The sequence below is a fragment of the Phymastichus coffea genome, unplaced genomic scaffold, assembly GCF_024137745.1.
Source record: "Phymastichus coffea isolate CEN01 unplaced genomic scaffold, Cenicafe_Pcof_1.1 PCOF00151, whole genome shotgun sequence".
Lineage (NCBI taxonomy): Eukaryota > Metazoa > Arthropoda > Insecta > Hymenoptera > Eulophidae > Phymastichus > Phymastichus coffea.
This window is the reverse complement of record NW_026706962.1, coordinates 402860-424758: the sequence shown is the minus strand read 5'-3', so window position 1 is coordinate 424758 and position 21899 is coordinate 402860. Positions and strand designations below refer to the sequence as shown.

The 21899-nt window shown below is 35.8% G+C and overlaps 1 protein-coding gene across 1 annotated transcript; it reads left to right on the top strand.

Moving 5' to 3' along the window:
- Positions 1-18124: 18124 nt before the first annotated feature.
- Positions 18125-21809, top strand: LOC131672458 (serine/threonine-protein kinase greatwall). Its single transcript, XM_058949680.1, has 5 exons — positions 18125-18244; positions 18303-18522; positions 18625-20296; positions 20363-20695; positions 20830-21809. Exons 2-5 carry the CDS (start codon positions 18316-18318, stop codon positions 20874-20876), a joined length of 2259 nt encoding a protein of 752 aa, XP_058805663.1. The 5' UTR covers positions 18125-18244; positions 18303-18315; the 3' UTR covers positions 20877-21809.
- Positions 21810-21899: the final 90 nt, after the last annotated feature.

Here is a 21899-nt window from a genome sequence, read left to right as displayed (position 1 = left end):
GATTTTTTAATCGGGACAGGGATAACTCGGCGATTTGCGACTTTCCTGGGGACCTTTCAAAAGGCGCAAGCCGCAGGGGAACCTATGCCCGATTTTTTAATCGGGACAGGGATAACTCTGCGGCTTGGGCCTTTTGGCGAATCGAAAAGGCGCAAGCCGCAGGGGAACCTATGCCCGATTTTTTATTTAATCGACACTAGTCGCGGGGTGCTGTAAATATTTGTAAATAATTCGTGCCCTATTGATTTATTGTGCTATTTCATAGCGTGTGATGTATTTCTTCAATTACCATAAAGTTCGAAATTCGATTTTTTCAAAAATCGCTATGAACTATCATTATTGATCTTTAAAATTTTTTTAAAACGTTATACATTTATTATTATGTCGATAAGAGTTGACGGAAAAACGAAAAAAAAATAGTGAAATCATAGTATGCCATGAACTTTGCTCGAATTATTCCAACAGCTGTAGCTTGAAAATGAGTACCACGACCCCCACTTTTTATGATTGCATTAGGTTTCTCTCTATAGCTTGAAGAACACTGGTTTTTAAAAAAATATTCCAAGATAATTGTATTTTAAAAAACTCATAAAACGTAATATGGAAGTGAGGTTAGCCTATCTAACTTGCGTTGAAGTATCAAGCTTTGAACTTTAATATGTTAAAATTTAGCACCGCTAACTGTTTTCTATTTTACCAATTAGTATCACTACCGTTTAACTTGAAGCAAATAAATGAATAATCCATAACATATCTTTCAGCATAAAGTTTCCCAAGCGTGACCTGGCAGAGGAGCGTTGCAATAATGGCTACTGAGCTAATGCAAGAAATGATAGGTAATTGAAAATTTCCTGATTCGGCATACCAAATATAATCCGCTTGTATTTTGATAATTTTTTTCCATAAATTTCCCTTCAATTCTTATTATAAAATCATCTATAGACAACGAGGTAGCGGCGCTTCATCGTCAGCTAGGAGGTGACCAAACCGCAGGAAGCGGCAATGATGACATGTACGGACCTGCGCTAGTCATCAATACTCTGAAAAAGCGATACGATTACATGCTCAACCACGCAGACTTGGTTTTGCTTTTACCATTCTACAATCTGAAGAAGAACGATGACGATTGTATAGAGGTTATAGGTGACCCTGAGGTTTTGCGACAAAGGTTGCGACAACATGTGCGCCATGAAATTGGCACACTTGTTTTAATCCTGCATCAACCACCCATTCACTGGGCAACATTGGTCGTGTGCAATAGATCAATTGGATTCTTTGCAGACAGTGTCAATAAAAAAGTGCATGAACAATACAAAGCTGTTCTTAAACAGTTTCGTAATACAATTAGGATCAGAGTCACTAGTCAACTGCAGCAAGCAGATGATGATGGGGTAAATTGTGGATTTTGGGCCTTGCAAAATGCCCAAACAATTCGAAGTTGGATCGCTGACAATGACAGATGCATTGTAGAGACGCAAGCACCTATATTATTACATGTAGAACAAGATAGATCATGCGATCACTTTGTACAGCTACGGGAAAAGATGATGGCTCAAGTTATTGCTCATTACAAACTCAAGTCAGTATTCGTCGTACTTGATAACCCATTTGCTCGTACACATTGATATAATTCGTTTGTTTTATTTTCTAGTGTCGCAAATTTACAAATGGCGATGAACGAAACATCAGCTGTCCAATCATCATGCAAACAAACAAATATCGACGTTTGTGAGGTAATTTTCAAATATAATTGTGATATATTATGTGTAAAATATACCTCGTCGAATATTCCGCAGGCTGAGTCGTTGATGGATGTTGATGACGATATGGAGCAAGTACCAACTGAATTGTTCTCGACACGGTACAAAATAGGTTTGATTTTACATTGGTTGATTTTCATGTATTCAGCATTTGCCTGTAATTTTCAGCGTACGAGATCAAGAGCAATCCGAAAAAATTGATTCCCGTTTCACAGTCATCGATTATAAAACTCTGAAAGCAGATATAAAAGCAGGCCGAAGAGTTGTTTCACAGGATACCGACAGTTTGTTAATTATTTCAACGAAATGTGAGACGTTTACTGGTGGTAACGGAAGACTCGATTATCCTTTGAAATGTTTGTTTCCGTTGCCTGAAAAAAATGAAAAACTTATTTCGATCTTGATGGAGAAACAAAAAATCATTTGTAACGATGATTATCGGTGGTCCGTGATGCGATTCGGGAATTACGGCGTGAAATCGGTGTACTTCACCTTCTACCATCCCAAAAACATGCCCATAAGATTTTTTCGCAAACAATTCAGCAATGAAATTGTGAAAACTGCGCTGAACCAATGTCTGTTACCTAGTGACGAGACCTCAACGCAACAGTCACTTGACTTCAATGAGCATGGCGAAGGGTCCATAAGGTTCTACAGAAAGGATTGGCCAAAAGTGTCACGAGCTATCGATGAGCAATTAACAAATTGGTCTTTTTTTACTGAAAATGAAATCGAGCAATTTTATTTCTACAGTATGTTACTGTTTTCTATAAATGGTTCGTATCCACCGCATGTTCTAATGCGTTACTTGGTTTCAGCTGCTGAGCATGGCATGCAAGACGATCGGGAAGACGCGATTGAGCAAACTGCATATGAGATGAATGTGAAACTCACGTGCCCACATATTGTTCTCGTTCAAGCCCACCTTGCTTTGACATTGACAGCGTTGGAAAATGAACTGGTCATCGTTAAAACTGAAGGCATTGGACAAGTACTGAGATCGGAAGCAAATGTAAAGTGTTCGAAAGTGAGAGCTATTTTCACGAAATTCATAATGGACGCTGGCCATGTGACGTGAGTTATAGTAAATTAATTTGTAAATTGATGAAGCACTTGCCACTAATCGTTAAATATAAATTTTTCCGTAGTGCTTGCTACAGCTACCGTAGTCCTTACACCAGGACGTACGCACAAACATATCATCCATCCGAAAGACTGGTCCGAAAGCTTCGTCATGGCCTTCTAGTTAATTATTTCGGTCTCGGCGGTGCAAGTTTTAAGTAAGCTTTATATTTATGATTGAGATCAATTCTCTGCCATAATTAAAACTTCAAACACTATTTTTATCGACAACTCCTAATTATTCTTTTTTTCAGGTACTTTCCTCATCATACAAGTATTACGAAATTCCGAGAGAATGCGAGAACGCAAATGAGTGTACTCGAACAATACGAACGAGTGGCAACCGATGGCCGTATTCGCTTGGAGGATGTGCACTCGGCTGATACTATAGATGCATTACAGGAAGGCATTAACTCTCGGGATCATATTCTCCTCAAACAGTTGGCAAAAGTAAGTGAATATCGAATAGAAATTTCGCACGTGACCTTATCAAAGGTGAGCCGCTGTATTATTTCATATTTCAGAACGGCTGTTTACTATCGTTTTCCCCATGGCCTCAGTACCTACGCAATTCTATAGGTTCAGACATAAAATTGTTACGCAGCGCAATGGAGGAAATAGAGATACACGGCTGCTGTAGACTTACGCAGCGTACAATCGTGGAGCTAAATAAAACGGAATCAAAAGTGAAATATTTTTTAATGCCTCACAAGTTTAAGGCGTTTGATTATATTACAGCAAAAGACATGATCAAAAAACAAGAAATATCAATAATTTCCTTCGCAAAATCCTCTTCGATGCTCGTCGGCGACACTGATGTAGGCGACTATGATTCTTCAAGCGACGTGATTAGTGATCAAGAAGAAGTTGGAGAGGAGGTGGTTTATGATGATGAACAGATACATTTTGAGACCGCAACCAGTGACCAAAATCACACCCCAGCGACAGGTTCAAGATGTTTACTCGACTCGATCAACCTGAAAAAATTCTCAGGACATGTACTAGTCGCGACTTACGTGCCAACTTTATTCAAGTTTTTACCCACAGATAACACACACAAACATCCATTACGAAGTCTCAATGGAAAAATAGAATGGTTGTTTACGGTTATTGCGTCCGTAGCTAGATTAGTCAGACTGGACGGTTCAGAAGCTAATACTTTTGTTCAAAATCCCAAGACGGCATTCAAAGCAGCCGCAATCAAAGCATTCGTAGCCAGACACAAGCTAGAGAGAACAATTGCACTCAAAGGAACGGTATCAGCAAGTGAAATAACCAAAAGCATACTACACCCGGACAAACTGTTACCAAGCATCCTTATAAGTTTTTTGAAATTGGATGTGGACGATAAAATTGTGGAAACATGCATAAAAACGTTTGTAAAGCAGCACGTTGATTATTTCCCAAATGCATTCCTCGATAAAAATATAGCACTGGGCCGCTACGCTTACAATCAATGGTGGAGAGTGGCTGGATCTTCGGGAACAGATTTTCCTGAAGCGTCCATTGATGATTCCGCTGGAGTTAGACAGATAAGAAACTTGAAACAATATAGACCGGTGGATCGAAGAAAGAAGGTGAGTTTTTTTTCCATAAAAGCATCCTCTGGTACGGATTATCAAATACAAAGATCTGTCCACAGAACAAATATAGCAACTTAAAGAACAATGAGCTATGGATAGCCAATAAACTGAACAAAGGCAGAAGGAAAGGTGCAGGATAAATAACAATGTGATGTAGATAACTTAGTGTAGGAATAGTTTTACTTAAATAATAATTCTTAGAGTTCTGCTACATGATCGGCGTTTTTTTACTTTATTTTCTAGGACATTCCCTTTAAACCTATTCTCCTTTCTCTCCCATTCCCCTAATGCCGCCATAGATGTGAGTCTATGCCGGTCCCAAGCCCGGAAAAAGTGCAGAGGGAGGGAACTACCTTGGAAAATTCGCTGTAAAATAGCAAATCCTAGACGGAATTTCCTCAAAATTAGAAAGAAAGTGAGTTGTAGGAGACGGTAATGATTTCATTTTTTACGATTTTTCTTACAACATTTTTTCCATCGGGGGGGGGGGGCTGCGCCTCCGCCCCCCCCCCGAACCCCCCACGATATTTTCAGGTTTGAGAAGCGGAAAATCCGAGAAGAAAATCTCTGGAAAATGAGGGAAAGGTAGGACTGCACCTGAGAAAGATATTTTCGTTGGAATGGAGCGGAAAAGTACTCCCGGAGGCTGAGTGTGACCTTGAAATCACGTTTTTTTCAAAGTTTTCGGGAAATTCGCTGCCAAACGGAAAATCCGAGAAGAAAATCTCTGGAAATTGAGGGAAAAGTGGGGCTGCACGTGAGAGAGCTATTTTCGTTGGAATGGAGCGGAAAAGTACTCCCGGAGGTTGAGTGTGACCTTGAAATCACGTTTTTTTTTCAAAGTTTTCGGGAAATTCGCTCCCAAACGGAAAATCCGAGAAGAAAATCTCTGGAAATTGAGGGGAAAGTGGGGCTGCACGTGAGAGAGCTATTTTCGTTGGAATGGAGCGGAAAAGTACTCCCGGAGGTTGAGTGTGACCTTGAAATCACGTTTTTTTTCAAAGTTTTCGGGAAATTCGCTGCGAAACGGAAAATCCGAGAAGAAAATCTCTGGAAAATGAGGGAAAGATAGGGCTTCACGTGAGGAAGCTATTAAGTACTCTCGGAGGCTGAATGTGACCTTGAAATCAAGTTTTTTCAAAGTTTTCGGGAAATTCGCTGCGAAACGGAAAATCCGAGAAGAAAATCTCTGGAAATTGAGGGGAAAGTGGGGCTGCACGTGAGAGAGCTATTTTCGTTGGAATGGAGCGGAAAAGTACTCCCGGAGGTTGAGTGTGACCTTGAAATCACGTTTTTTTTCAAAGTTTTCGGGAAATTCGCTCCCAAACGGAAAATCCGAGAAGAAAATCTCTGGAAAATGAGGAAAAGATAGGGCTTCACGTGAGGAAGCTATTTTCGTTGGAATGGAGCGGAAAAGTACTCCCGGAGGTTGAGTGTGACCTTGAAATCACGTTTTTTTTCAAAGTTTTCGGGAAATTCGCTCCCAAACGGAAAATCCGAGAAGAAAATCTCTGGAAAATGAGGGAAAGATAGGGCTTCACGTGAGGAAGCTATTTTCGTTGGAATGGAGCGGAAAAGTACTCTCGGAGGCTGAATGTGACCTTGAAATCAAGTTTTTTCAAAGTTTTCGGGAAATTCGCTGCGAAACGGAAAATCCGAGAAGAAAATCTCTGGAAATTGAGGGGAAAGTGGGGCTGCACGCGAGAGAGCTATTTTCGTTGGAATGGAGCGGAAAAGTACTCCCGGAGGTTGAGTGTGACCTTGAAATCACGTTTTTTTTCAAAGTTTTCGGGAAATTCGCTCCCAAACGGAAAATCCGAGAAGAAAATCTCTGGAAAATGAGGGAAAGATAGGGCTTCACGTGAGGAAGCTATTTTCGTTGGAATGGAGCGGAAAAGTACTCTCGGAGGCTGAATGTGACCTTGAAATCAAGTTTTTTTCAAAGTATTCGGGAAATTCGCTGCGAAACGGAAAATCCGAGAAGAAAATCTCTGGAAATTGAGGGGAAAGTGGGGCTGCACGCGAGAGAGCTATTTTCGTTGGAATGGAGCGGAAAAGTACTCCCGGAGGTTGAGTGTGACCTTGAAATCACGTTTTTTTTCAAAGTTTTCGGGAAATTCGCTCCCAAACGGAAAATCCGAGAAGAAAATCTCTGGAAATTGAGGGGCAAGTGGGGCTGCACGTGAGAGGGCTATTTTCGTTGGAATGGAGCGGAAAAGTACTCTCGGAGGCTGAATGTGACCTTGAAATCAAGTTTTTTCAAAGTTTTCGGGAAATTCGCTGCGAAACGGAAAATCCGAGAAGAAAATCTCTGGAAATTGAGGGGCAAGTGGAGCTGCACGCGAGAGAGCTATTTTCGTTGGAATGGTGCGGAAAAGTAATCCCGGAGGCTGAATATGACCTTGAAATCACGTTTTTTTCAAATTCTCGGGAAATTCGCCGTGAATCGGAAAATCCTGGACCGCATGAATTCAAGAAACGCAAAACTCGGGAGAAAAAAGAGGAAAAAAACGATGAAAATCCTGGAAAAAACTCTATATATACATCGCGCGCGGGGGGGGGGGGGTAGCCGAAGAAAAATCGCACCGTAAAAAACGCGAAAATCGGCGGAAAAAAATCGAAAAAACCGGCAAAAAAGAGGAAAAAAGCGATGAAAATCCTGGAAAAAACTCTATATATACATCGCGCGCGGGGGGGGGGGGGGGGTAGCCGAAGAAAAATCGCATCGAAAAACGAAAAAAAAAATAAAGAAAAATCCATTTTTCTCGAAAAAACGACCGAAAAAAAGCGGTTTTTTACCTCGAAAAACGGCTTTAAAGGCGAAAATACACCGAAAAAAAGCACAAAAATCGAATTTCACCGAAAAACGCGCAAGTAAACCCCCAATTAGGTTGGGTTGGGTTGGGTTGGGTTATTGGGTTAGTTGGCCTGTTGGGTCATTTGGCCTATTGGGTTGGGTTATGAAAAGTGAAATTTGGGTTATTGGGTTGGGTTGAGTTATTAACGCTGGTCACGGAACACTAGCTGGCGATGCTGGGAAAGGTTTAGTTCTTCAATGGACAAAGATGGACTTTTCTTTTATTTTAAACGTAGACTACATATGAATGTGTGTATCTTCTGGTTCTGATTTACATCTTGTGGGTCTGGTGACAATCTTCGACGTTCCATTCAGTTGATCCAATTCTTTCGGGTACATTCAAAGGATACTTTTTAACGTTGAAACGAGTCATGGGAAATGAGGTAATAGGACTTTGGAGAAAAAAAAAAGAAAAAAGTAGTCGTTCTGGATAATGTTAACCATTCGTTTATTGTGCTTCTGTACAAATACATTTCGTTTACAAACATTATCACAACAGTATATACGAAGAGTCATATTGAAGATATCCAATTAGGTCGGGCTGGTCTGGTTTGGTTCCGATTAGACTGATAGAGTTATTTAGAGATGACCTATTCATTTTGAACGATGATCACAAGATACGCAGTGAGGAAGCTGAACAATCCTAAAATTTCAAAAAATTAACGTATGAGATGAGAGGTTTCAAATTACGATGAAATGATCAAAAATGATGAAAAAAGTAAAAAATATGATATATCTCGATATTTCGACGAAATGATAAGAAATGATCAATAATGTGAAAAATCTTGAAATTTCGACAAAATTACGAAAAATGTGAAAAATCTTGAATTTCCGACAAAAAGATGAAAAATGTGAAAAATCTTGAAATTTCATCAAATTAACGAAAAATGTGAAAAATCCTGAAATTTCGACAAAATGATAAAAAAAGTGAAAAATCTTGAAATTTCGACAAAATCACGAAAAATGTGAAAAATCTTGAAAATTCATCAAATTTACGAAAAATGTGAAAAATCTCAATATTTCGACGAAATAATGAAAAATGAGAAAAAAGTGAAAAATCTTGATATTTCGACAAAATGATGAAAAAGTGAAAAATGTGAAAAATCTAGAAATTTTGACGAAATGATGAAAGAAATGAAAAATGTGAAAAATCTTGAAATTTCCACAAAATGATGAAAAATGAGAAAAAAGTGAAAAATCTCAATATTTCGACGAAATGAAAAATGAGAAAAAAGTGAAAAATGTGAAAAATCTTGAAATGTCGACAAAATTACGAAAAATATGAAAAATCTAGAAATTTTGACGAAATGATGAAAAATGATGAAAAAAGTGAAAAATTTAAAAAATCTTGAAATTTCGACGAAATGATGAAAAATGATGAAAGAAATGAAAAATGTGAAAAATCTTGAAATTTCGTCAAATTTACGACAAATGTGAAAAATCTTGAAATTTCGACAAAATGATGAAAAATGAGAAAAAAGTGAAAAATCTTGAAATTTCGTCAAATTTTCGAAAAATGTGAAAAATCTCTATATTTCGACAACATGATGAAAAAACTAAAAAATGTGAAAAATCTGGAAATTTCGACAAGAAGATGAAAAGTGTGAATAATCTTAATATTTCGACGAAATAACGAAAAATGTGAAAAAACTTTAAATTTCCACAAAATGATGAAAAAAGTAAAAAATGTGAAAAATCTGGATATTTCGACAAAATGATAAAAAAAGTAAAAAATTTCGACGAAATGATGAAAGAAGTGAAAAATGTGAAAAATCTAGAAATTTTGACGAAATGATGAAAGAAATGAAAAATGTGAAAAATCTTGAAATTTCCACAAAATGATGAAAAATGAGAAAAAAGTGAAAAATCTCAATATTTCGACGAAATGAAAAATGAGAAAAAAGTGAAAAATGTGAAAAATCTTGAAATGTCGACAAAATTACGAAAAATATGAAAAATCTAGAAATTTTGACGAAATGATGAAAAATGATGAAAAAAGTGAAAAATTTAAAAAATCTTGAAATTTCGACGAAATGATGAAAAATGATGAAAGAAATGAAAAATGTGAAAAATCTTGAAATTTCGTCAAATTTTCGAAAAATGTGAAAAATCTCTATATTTCGACAACATGATGAAAAAACTAAAAAATGTGAAAAATCTGGAAATTTCGACAAAAAGATGAAAAGTGTGAATAATCTTAATATTTCGACGAAATAACGAAAAATGTGAAAAAAGTGAAAAATCTCAATATTTCGACGAAATAATGAAAAATGAGAAAAAAGTGAAAAATCTTGATATTTCGACAAAATTACGAAAAATGTGAAAAATCTTGAAATTTCGACAAAATGATGAAAAAAGTGAAAAATGTGAAAAATCTAGAAATTTTGACGAAATGATAAAAGAAATGAAAAATGTGAAAAATCTTGAAATTTCCACAAAATGATGAAAAATGAGAAAAAAGTGAAAAATCTCAATATTTCGACGAAATGAAAAATGAGAAAAAAGTGAAAAATGTGAAAAATCTTGAAATGTCGACATAATTACGAAAAATATGAAAAATCTAGAAATTTTGACGAAATGATGAAAAATGATGAAAAAAGTGAAAAATTTAAAAAATCTTGAAATTTCGACGAAATGATGAAAAATGATGAAAGAAATGAAAAATGTGAAAAATCTTGAAATTTCGTCAAATTTACGACAAATGTGAAAAATCTTGAAATTTCGACAAAATGATGAAAAATGAGAAAAAAGTGAAAAATCTTGAAATTTCGTCAAATTTTCGAAAAATGTGAAAAATCTCTATATTTCGACAACATGATGAAAAAACTAAAAAATGTGAAAAATCTGGAAATTTCGACAAGAAGATGAAAAGTGTGAATAATCTTAATATTTCGACGAAATAACGAAAAATGTGAAAAAACTTTAAATTTCCACAAAATGATGAAAAAAGTAAAAAATGTGAAAAATCTGGATATTTCGACAAAATGATAAAAAAAGTAAAAAATTTCGACGAAATGATGAAAGAAGTGAAAAAAGTAAAAAATGTGAAAAATCTTGAAATTTCGCGAAATTGATGAAGATGATCGAAGTCCATGCACGTTGCTTTGGTGAGACTCCAAAAATGTCAATGTCCATGCGCATTGCTTAGGTGAGACTCCAAAAATGTCAAAGTCCATGCACATGTCAATCTTGAAATTTCGTCAAAATTACGAAATATTGAAAAATTTCAAAAAAATTACACAAAAAATTGAAGAATCTTGAATACTCGAAAAAATTGAATGATTTTTTTTAATTATTTTTGTTATTTTTAAAGTATGTGTGTATTTTGTTCGATCTTTATGCGTGCATACGTACGAATTTATTAAAAAAATTATTAAGTTATTTTCAGGGGGGATAATATAAGTCATTCTTACATATACCTACAAATTTATTACATAATTTTAATGATTTTACAATAAGTCTACGTTTGTTTTTTATTTGATAGTTTACATAAATTTATGATTCTATTATTGAAATTTACTATGGGTAATCAGTTCCATTCATTTATTCTGTCCATGTTGCCTGTATTCCATGCTCCTTGCGGTTTCTCGGAGACGATAAACGCGCTCACACCTGCTACATAGTGACCGTTATTACCAACATCAGACAACGATTTAGCCGCGTATCTGCAGTAGCATATGTTTGTTAAATGTCTTTGCGCACCAGTGACGAGCGAAAATTCGGTGCGTGTGTTGCCTTCCCCCACACTTTCTAAATCGCTCTTTCTACGTCACTGGACACTAATTTTCAACTGTTCGACATTGAAATTGTTGCAATTGACAACACGTACTATGACCCGTTGCGTTAAAAATTTGCATGATTTTGCGTCTTCAATCAATCACCAAATGATTTATTTAAGCCGCCCATCTATAAACCTGCAATTTTCTTGTATCATTGTTAATCATCGCTTGCATTTTCATTTGATCAATATTAATAAACGCTACAGTCTCTCTACTCCGAAGATTACTTTTTCAAGTTTGTGTATGTTATTTAAATCGTTGAATATGTTTTTAACCTCTAATCACAAACCAGTAATTTTACCAACAAAATATATACAAAATATTAAAACTCCATTACAAATCTATAGATAGCAGCCTCTTACCTCGTATTTTGCAGAATGTCAGAGCCGATCAACTGTCTTCGGAAAGGATTTATTTACATCATCAACTCACGGACGATTTTAAACCCGTCTTTTAGTCGAACATTTTTAATGGCAAAGACATCAAAACTGTTTAAAGACTACATGATTACTCTAAAATAGCAATCGCATTGCACTTCTTTCGTGTAAAAACTACGAAAACGGACGTTACAAACCTTCCGTAACAACAAAAGTTACATTCGCGAATGATGCGTGGAAATCGTATTGGGCTTTCTATTAAAATTGAAGCATAGTCTACTGAAATTGTTAATCGAATTCCGAAAAACATCAGTTTTACTAGTATTATAAATCACGTTTTCCAATCAGAGACTAAAAGCACAAATTCTACAAGCGCACTTAGTATGCATTTGTTGTAAATTACTCGTCGTCGTTTGTTCCTAATGAGGTTTTAAAACGAATTAACGCTATCAAAAATCTTGCTACGCATTATATTTTCGAAGCCGACGATAATAGAAAAATTTATCTTATTGATTTTTACCCAAGAGTACATATGTACCTGTTACTATTCAAAGTGCGAAAAATCTACGAAACATTAGGCTACTCTCCTCCCATTATAAAAAATGGTATGGTTTACATGAGTAAACAAATAACTCACGATCGATTTCTATTCTTGTTGATGGCGATTTTATGGTATTGGTAAGGCATTGTAACGAAAATACGTAAACCGGGATAGAAAATAGTAGGCGAGAGAGACAGACAGCCAGAGAGTGAAAGCTCTTACTTTAGTCTGTTCTACGTTTGAATATTTGCCACGAATTGAAACGAATTAAAAAATGAATTCTAACGAAAAAAATTTAAGAACGCAGATCTCCGGGGGTTGATCGGAAGGGTGGAAAATCGAATTTCAGAGATCGCAACGGAAAGGGCTTTTTTCACGGGGAAGGAGTCGTTAATCGACAAAAAGCCACTCCGTGCAGCCCTTCTGAATTCTGGCCTGCTATACAAGGGTAACCTTGGAAAAAGGAAAATCGAAAAATTAGGGGATGAAGAGCCACTTTTCTCGAAGAAAATGTTGAAAATTTTATTTAAAAAAATTCTAAAAATATCCAGCGTGAACTATTGATTAGAGATTAGTAATCCAAAGAGATAGAGCCCCGGTAGACCTCCGGGGGTTGATCGAAAGGGTAGAAAATCCAGTTTCAGAGATCGCAACGGAAAAGGGCTTTTTTCACGGGGAAAGAGTCGTTAATCGAAAAAAAGTCAATCCGTGCAGCCCCCCTGAATATTGGCCTGCTATACAAGGGTACCCTTGGAAATTCGAAAATCGGATAATTAGGGGATGAAGTGCCAAATTCCTCAAAGAAGTCTATGCGGATTGCTTTTTATTTATTATAAACCAATAACCTCCAATGAACGGTGGAAATGAAAATTAGTCCGTGCAGCCCTTCTGATACCTGGCCTGCTATACAAGGGTACCCTTGAAAAATCGAAAATCGGAAAATTAGGGGGTGAAGAGACACTTTTCTCGAAAAAAATGCCATGCGCATTGCTCTTGATTTATTATAAACTAATAACCTCAAACGAACGGTGAAAATTGGTCCCGTATCGATTTCGCGCTTTTGTAAATATATACTAATTGCTTATGATGGAGGATTAGATTATGTGTTTAGATTTCAAAATCTGCCATTGTTGGAGTTACATCTTGAGTCTGTATTTTATGAGTTCTGGATGCAGTAGAAGATGCTCAGAAGAAAGAAATATCTAATCATTTATTTTACAGTAACATATTGACAAAATATATTATTTATATTATGTTTTATAGTACTTATGCAGGCTATAAAAAATTCTAATCTTATTGAAGACCTTAATAATTTTTTACATTAATAACTAATATTAAAAAACCAAAGTAGGTATAACGTTACTTTTAACATTTAGTTTATAATCATTAGTAATATATGTGGTGTCCTCGTATTCATAACTTTAAATGAACAATCACTTACTTTCTTCCAGCAATAATGTTAGTATTAATCAATCCCCTAGTTCCGAAAGTAATAATCATTTTCCAAAAGTTTCTAAAAGTATAGGAATTTTAAAGAAAGTAGAAGTACAAGGTGATTTACCTCCAACTATTATTATTTCTAGAACATGGACAAATGAAATCGATTCTTTTTTATAATTAATTTCGTGGAAAACTCGTATACACATATTGAATTATTTACTAAAGCAGCTGCATTTAATGGAGTGTTCAAGGATGAATGCTAATTCGTCATTCTGACAAGAAAAAATATAAAGTTCTAGGTAAACACGCTTAAAAATATCTATCACATGCATAATCTTAATTATTGTAACAAAATTTACATATATTTTCTTTTGATCTAGGAGCCATAAAGAATTATAAAACACAAAAGACAATGATATTTTGTTTAGATAGTATAGAAGCTTCTGAACTAAATAAATTTCTCATGGCTAATGGTGTGAAGATTTTATTGGTTTATGATGAAATGCAAATTCCTTATATGGCCCTTTTAATATTGTCGCTCTTAGTGAAGTTTTTGTACAGTTGTATTTGTAGTTTAGTCATTTTTATGCAGACTGCTAATTGATACTTCAAAGGCAATTTTGATATTTTGATAGTAAGACATTGGTACGTCTAATAATACATTTATTTACAATTGTGACTAACTCTCGTAATCTTTATTGAGCTAGTTGGCATTCTTTATCAATGGTGCCAGCATGGTCTTGTTCTCGAAGAATTGAAATTTCAAATTTTTTTCTAAATTCCTGTGAAACAAGTTTTAAAATAAATTTTATGTGCAAAATGTGACAATGAAAATTCTTTACCATTGAGCTGTATCCAATAATCCTGCATTAACAAAATAAACTGGAGAGAAATATTTTAATAAGTTATTCTGCATAGGAGTTCCACTCGATAAAACTCTCATTTTAGACTTTTAAACACACGATTGCGTATGAAGTGCGTTTTGAGGCGTATCATAGGCTAATGTTTTGGTTTAACTAACATTAAAAAAAATGCATTTTACTCGATCGTCGATCTTTAAGCTTTCATGCTCTGTCATATTCGGAGGTGTGTATACAACAAGAGCATTGAGTTCATCTGGATCATAAAGAGCCTCCTAGGATCAGCAAAACGTAAACCAAGAGTTAGCCCAGAATATTCATAGCCAAGGATTAGAATTTTAAATGGTTTACCGAGCCATTTTCTACCTATGTCTTTCTACAATAGAATAAAAAATAAGAGTAATAAATTATCTTAATAAATCTTTTATACAACTAAGAAAGCAGATAATTTTACATGTTGTGATATTGTATTTTGAACAGTATTAATATCATTTTTAGTTCAACGTTCTTAATTTACACTCTGATATATATATACAGTCTTTTCTATTTGTCTTCTTTGGATTTTCTTATTGGATAATTTATTTTCCATAGTGTCTGGGCAGCAAAATTATGATAATTGGGTGCTTTCTTCTCCAAGTAAAGGGCACTTGCCAATTTTACTTAGAGGTTTTATGAGCGAATCTAAAAGAAAAATCAAATATTAAATGACGTTTTTATTTTTAATATTATTCCAGCAAAGTATTTTTATTCTTTAATTATTTGATTTTAAACATATTTTTTTATTAATAGATCAATTAGTCTAATCGATTACTTACGTATAATGAATTTTTGTTTTCGATTGCCTTGAATTTTAAATTTATGTGATATATATCAACAAGTGAAACGTGCAACAAAGCAGGACTGCAAAGATAACCCCCGAGTCTTCATGGGAAATTGTTAGCCGAAAAAGGAAAACGGCATTAATTGCTCTAATTATCCCTGATGTACGTGGTAATTTCCCATTTACGATTAATCAACGGGAAATAGGAGAAAATCGCATTTTCCGTTTACCTACTCACTAGCTGATTTCTCCTGAATTTATTATTCGACTTTTACGGTTCAGGTCTTAAAATTAAAATTATAATTTTCCACGCCATCCCCCGTATTTACATTCATGCTAAATATTATTAATTTTAAATAAAAATTCAGAATAACATTGATACCCCGAGTGGCGGGAAAACTGTTTTATTCCGTTTTTCTGTAAGACGTTTCGTGGACTAAGAAGCAGAGAGTATTATATCAATGAGTTAGTATTATACGCGGTGTATAGACTTTAGTCGGTTTGAATCTTAGAGCTACATTTTTTATTATTTGCAGTTACGCATTCTGTTCCAGCATTGACAAAAATATCTTTCAATAAATCTAGGAATTCTTGCATATTTTCACACTGGCTTAGAAGGATTATTTACTTTGCGTAAAAATCTCAGTGATTATTTGTTTTAAAATAATTTCTGTCAATAAAGCAACGTATAACAAAATTAGCATCAAATTTGATTGCAGTTTTTACTGCCTGTACTGAATCCATAGTTATATTTTGTAAGCACATATGGATGTACTCGTCACAGTTTTTGTTGTATAAAGCTATATTTAATACTTCCATTATTTCTTTTGAATCAGCGTATATAATATTTGGAAAATAAATTGTTTTCATATGTTGAAAAAGTTCTAATATAAAATAGCATACATCAAAATTATCTTCAGAACGATGATAAAATATTTGATTTGAAATAAATAAAAGTACCTAATACCTATAGCCAACTCCCCGGCTGTATTATACACGGCTACGCTGTGTATAATACACTTTGCTTCTTAGTCCACGAAACGTCTTACAGAAATACGGAATAAAACAGTTTTCCCGCTACTCGGGGCATCAATGTTATACTGAATTTTTATTTAAAATTAATAATATTTAGCATTAATGTGAATACGGGAGATGACGTGGAAAATTATAATTTTAATTTTAAGACCTGAACCGTAAAAGTCGAATAATAAATTTAGGAGAAATCAGCTAGTGAGTAGGTAAACGGAAAAATGCAATTTTCCCCTATTTCCCGTTGATTAATCGTAAATGGGAAATTACCACGTACATCAATGACAATTAGAGCAATTAATGCCGTTTTCCCTTTTTGGCTAACAATTTCCCATGAAAACCCGAGGGCTATCTTCGCAGTCCTCAACAAAGCCGAATAATTTAGCCGATGGATTGGAAACATACCTAGAAACGGTACGACTAAAGAAGAAGAACTTTTTGATTGAATGATCGGATTCTCAGCACTGCCCGTTGTCTATATCTAGTAAAATCAATATGGAACTGTAATTATTTATTCGACACACTGTTATTCCTTTCAACTATTGCTTTTTGATTTCGCTTTGTCTACTTTTCGAATCTCCCTCCATCTCCATCTTGATCTCATTGGCCGAGATCGCGCGAGTGCGACGCCGAGAACGAGTGTGACACATGCGCAGATTCTAGCCCCACTACTTTTTGCCTCAGATTTACATAGTAAAATATGTATTTTCACAGACGCTTCAAAACAACAAAACTCCCCCTTCACTGGCTTTGCCTACTACACTCCATCCTCAGACGACAGTCAATCATTTAAAATCACTCCAAAAGCATCCATCTACACAGGTGAAGCTTTAGCGATATTTATGGCTCTGAATCATATAGTTGAAAAATCATATGATGACTCAATTATCTTCTCTGACTCTCTTAGCGTTTTAAAAGCTATCAAACACTTCTCACCAATCAAACACAAAAATACCTCCCATGTAATCATCGATATCAAACTCCTTCTATATAACTTACACACCCAAAATAAAAAAATTGAACTCATTTGGATCCCCTCTCATGTACAAATATCCCACAACGATACTGTTGATAAACTAGCAAAAAAAGCCATTACAAACGGTATCTACCTCATAATATTACTTCATCACACCGAATTCCTGGAGAATATTCAAAAGCAACACAAAGAACAATTTAACTCAGCCATCTCTTCACAAAGCACTTACAAAGGCACATACTATTTTCAAAACTTCTACTCTTCTTCCTCCTCGAAACCATGGTTCAGAAAATTTAATTATCAAAGAAAATATATCACGACAGTCAACAGACTGAGAAGTAATCATTACTCCTTAGCCGCTAGTCTCTTCAGAAAAAAATTTGTCAAATCAGCCTCATGCGATTGCGGCCACGACTACCAAGACATAAATCATATTGTTTGGGACTGTGTAAACCACACAACCCAAAGAAATATTTTCAAAAGAAAACTTAAAAGATACACAGAAAAAAGAAAACTACCACAAGTTAAAACTACTGAAGAAATACTTAAAAACCCCACCAACACTCCAGCAACTTTACTCCTAGAATTTCTTAATAAATGTCAACTATCTATTTAAAACAAATTACTAACAATGCTAATAATTCTACTCACCATCCTAGATACCAATTCTATGTCACCAATAAATCACCATACCAAGTACATACACTATAATTAATTAAATATATATTGAATAATTACTCTCACATTTAAATTTATAACTTTCGATCACGCATGCGAATTGGCTTATCGGCGTCTCAGTGAGAGACCCACCGCCATCTAGTAAAGTAAAGTAAAGTAGCCCCACTACCCGCAGCATGTCGCGTGCCGTATGGTTGTCTGGTGAAATATTTTTGGGTCCCTAGATGCGTACGTGATACCGCACACTGTGCACTATTGCTATATGAAGTTGCCTGGAAAACAAAAATAAATGGCGCGCAGCGGTGGTCTTTAAAGACGCGGCGTAACCTATCCTTCGATTCACCATGGATTTGTATAAATCAAAACATTGGATTAGTATCATGAATCGCGTGGGACGGCACAGGCAACAGCAACAGCACATGGTGTCTCTCTTTGGTGAATGTGGTTTGTAATAAAAACACAAATACCTATTAATGTTAGTTAGACGAGAAGGATGCCTGGTTCAATTACCAAAGAGCTGAGCAGCGTTAAAGATGCTCCGTGTTCGAGTTCCACGCTCAACAGCAGTCACCACGAAGAAAGTAATCCTGAACAAAATACGTGTAATGGGTATACCACACCTCAACAATCTGTTGAACACAGACACATTGATAACTCCATTTTCAACACCATCTCAAAAATAGTAAATCGCACTGCCAAGGTAAACTTCAATGTCTACTTTTGGACTTTTCTTTTATATGAATGGATGGAAATCCTTGCTTTTTTTTTTATTTATTAATTTTCTAATTGATGGATCATTTAGGTTCCAGAGATACAAGATTTCAAAATTGTCAAGCCAATAAGTCGAGGAGCATTTGGAAAAGTTTTTCTAGGCTATAAGAAGACAAATCCAGACAAGATTTATGCGATTAAAGTTATGAAGAAGAATGAAATGATACATAAAAATATGGCCTCTCAAGTAATCATTGAGAGAAATGCACTTGCCTTAGTTAGAAGTCCTTACTGCGTTCAGCTCTTTTATTCTTTACAGTCAGTTACCAGTGTTTACTTGGTAATGGAGTACATGGTTGGAGGTGATTTAAAGAGTTTACTAGGTGTACATGGATTTATGGAAGAGTCTATGGCTGCATTTTACACAGCTGAAGTGAGTTTGGCCCTGGAATATCTCCACTCGCATGGGATTGTACATCGAGACCTCAAACCTGACAACATGCTTCTTTCTAAGGAGGGCCACGTGAAGCTCACAGACTTTGGTTTGAGCAAAATTACCACCATGCATCGTGATCTCGAGATTTCAGATTTAGTAAACCACACTCCCAGTTTATGTGCTCGAACGCCAGGTCAGCTCCTTTCTCTGACTTCTCATTTAACCTTTGACTCTCTTGGATTAAAGTCAATGGGATTGAGTAGTGACTCTCTCTTTATCAACTCCAGTGACACAAGTAACCCTGCGACTGATTTATTACCTGAACTACAGTCGAGAGCACATCATCACAACAGTTCCCCAAGTTTACTTGTCTCACCAGCAGGAGCAAGTCAGATTACCTCAGGTGACTATTCTCGCGTATCAGGTGTAACTCCATTTCAATCGGCCGAGGACATTCGAATTTCAGCCTTTCCAAGCGAAAACTCTACGACTAACAGCAGTTATCACACGTGCGAAGCATCATCATCTGCAACGTCCGTCGTTTCTTCGACATCGGAAATGAATAATAGCATCAACAATAATAACAACAACAACAACAACAACAACAACAATAACAATATCAACAGTAACAATAACAACAATGCCGACGAAGAAGAAGAATCGACTTTGGAAGCTGAATACTCGTCGCAGCAGCCGTTACCGCATCACACTAGTCCATTAAGTTCCGGTACGAGTATCTTGGCTAGAGGTACCAAGAGAAAAAGAAAAAATAAAATGATGAAAGATCAGCACCAGACTGGCCTAACAAGAGAGATTTGTCTCATGGGCTTGGGTACTAGTGATGGCGGGGATTTGACAACGCCAAAGAAGAAGAATCGAATTTTAACTTACCAATGTACAAGCCCACCCGCGTCTATTGTGACAACGTTCAGTCGAAATATTAAGGAAGCTGGCGGTGGCGCTGTAAAGACAGAAGGCAACAGCGGATCGGTAAGGGTTGCTTTTAGTACGCCAGTCTCATCAACGAAACAGCAGCGATCCCGATCCGGTGAGGCAAAACCTACGCTATTAAAATCCACGAGGTTTGATCTACCTTCTGCGGGTGCAACGACACCGCGCGATATTAGCGATACGGCTGTTCAGCAAAGATCGCCTCAAGAAATTTCGCCAATTAAAACTCCTTCTGCTTCAGCAGCGAATAATTATACACCTTATAGAACTCCGAAATCGGTCAGACGAGGAGCTGTCCAAGCGGGTATCAATCGCTCTGATGACCGAATCCTCGGGACACCAGATTATTTGGCTCCGGAGCTCTTGCTTCGACAAGGTGACGTACATCTTTTTCAGTTCATGTGATAATATTTGAAACGAATAACATGAATCTAACAAACAGGTCACGGCCCAGCCGTAGATTGGTGGGCGTTGGGCGTCTGTCTTTATGAGTTTTGCACGGGTATACCGCCGTTCAATGACGATACTCCTCAAGCGGTATTTGCAAATATATTGGCGAGGGACTTGCCGTGGCCGGAAGGCGAAGAATGTCTGACTGCCAATGCAATGGAAGCTATTGATTCTCTACTCACTCTTGATCAAAATTTACGACCTTCAGCCAAGGAAGTGCGAACTATGAGACTCTTTCAAGAATTTCCTTGGGATGATCCACAAAAGGCTGTCCCACCGTTCGTACCACAACCCGATGATAATTATGATACTTGTTATTTTCAAGGTAGGTCTGTAATAAAAAAAACAATACAATTTATTGTCTTTTAAAATCACAAAGCATCAAAGCGAAATTCATTAATTAGATATGAGTTTATACAAAGTGACGTGTAAGTATTAATAATGTTTTTTTTTTTGTAGCGCGCAATATTTTACAGCATCTCAATGTTAGCAGCTGTGACACATGACTGTCGGCTCATCGATGGACCTATTGTTTTATCTAAAGTAATTGTACATTTGTGTAATATGGGCTTTCAAATATTACACATACCAGCGAAACTATAGAGGATAAAGTAGCGGGTAAAAATAGAAAATTACGTCGTACCTACGAATGAAGGTAATGAAACGCGAAAAAAGTCGACATTAGTGTGATTGGAATTCATTGAAATAATGTAACAATTAATATATGTGTATGTCAATATAAAATAATCGTAAAATACGGGAATTCAAACGTCACACGTACACGTAAGCTCGAGTTCAGGTTAACATCGAATCCGTGGCGACTGTGACGGTAATTTAACAAGTGTTGCTCTGTTAATCATTGTAACTATTGTATTATTACTGTCATTCAACATTTATCTCTCGTCAAATTCAAAGAGTAATAATCTAGATTGCTGTGTGCAACGTCATACTTTGGATTGTAAATAGTATATGACTAAAACTTATTTTATTGAATCTGGTGCTGGAACGCCTAAATACTTTTATAAGGCACACTGTCGTTTAATTTGATTTACACGCTGTAAAGTATTGGGCGTTTCATTCATTTTCTATTACATATAAAAGGTCTGTGTACTTGTACTTCCAGTTCAAAAAGTTTTTCTGCTTAGTAATATCAAAATACGATCAAAATTTTTCTTGGTATATAATTCAGAAAAGAAGAAAGCATTTTCTCTGAAAGATTTGATTTTATTCAGTGGACTTTCTCTGTATCGTCGGACTCCGTCCATTGCGTGTAAAGCTAATCTAATTCATAGACGGATATAATAATCTAATATGTAGTGTAAGTTTAAGAAAATTATAGCTGAATCCTTTGGGACAGTAATTAATAATTAATACCTTATTTGTATAAGCCGCAGTTCGATTATGAATCTGTAAATATTTTATACATTGCCAAATTAAACTCCTGCATTTTTATAACATGTGTATTCCATACCTGAAAAAGAGAGAGAGAGAAAGGAGGGGAGAGACAGAGACATAGAGAGAGAGAGAGA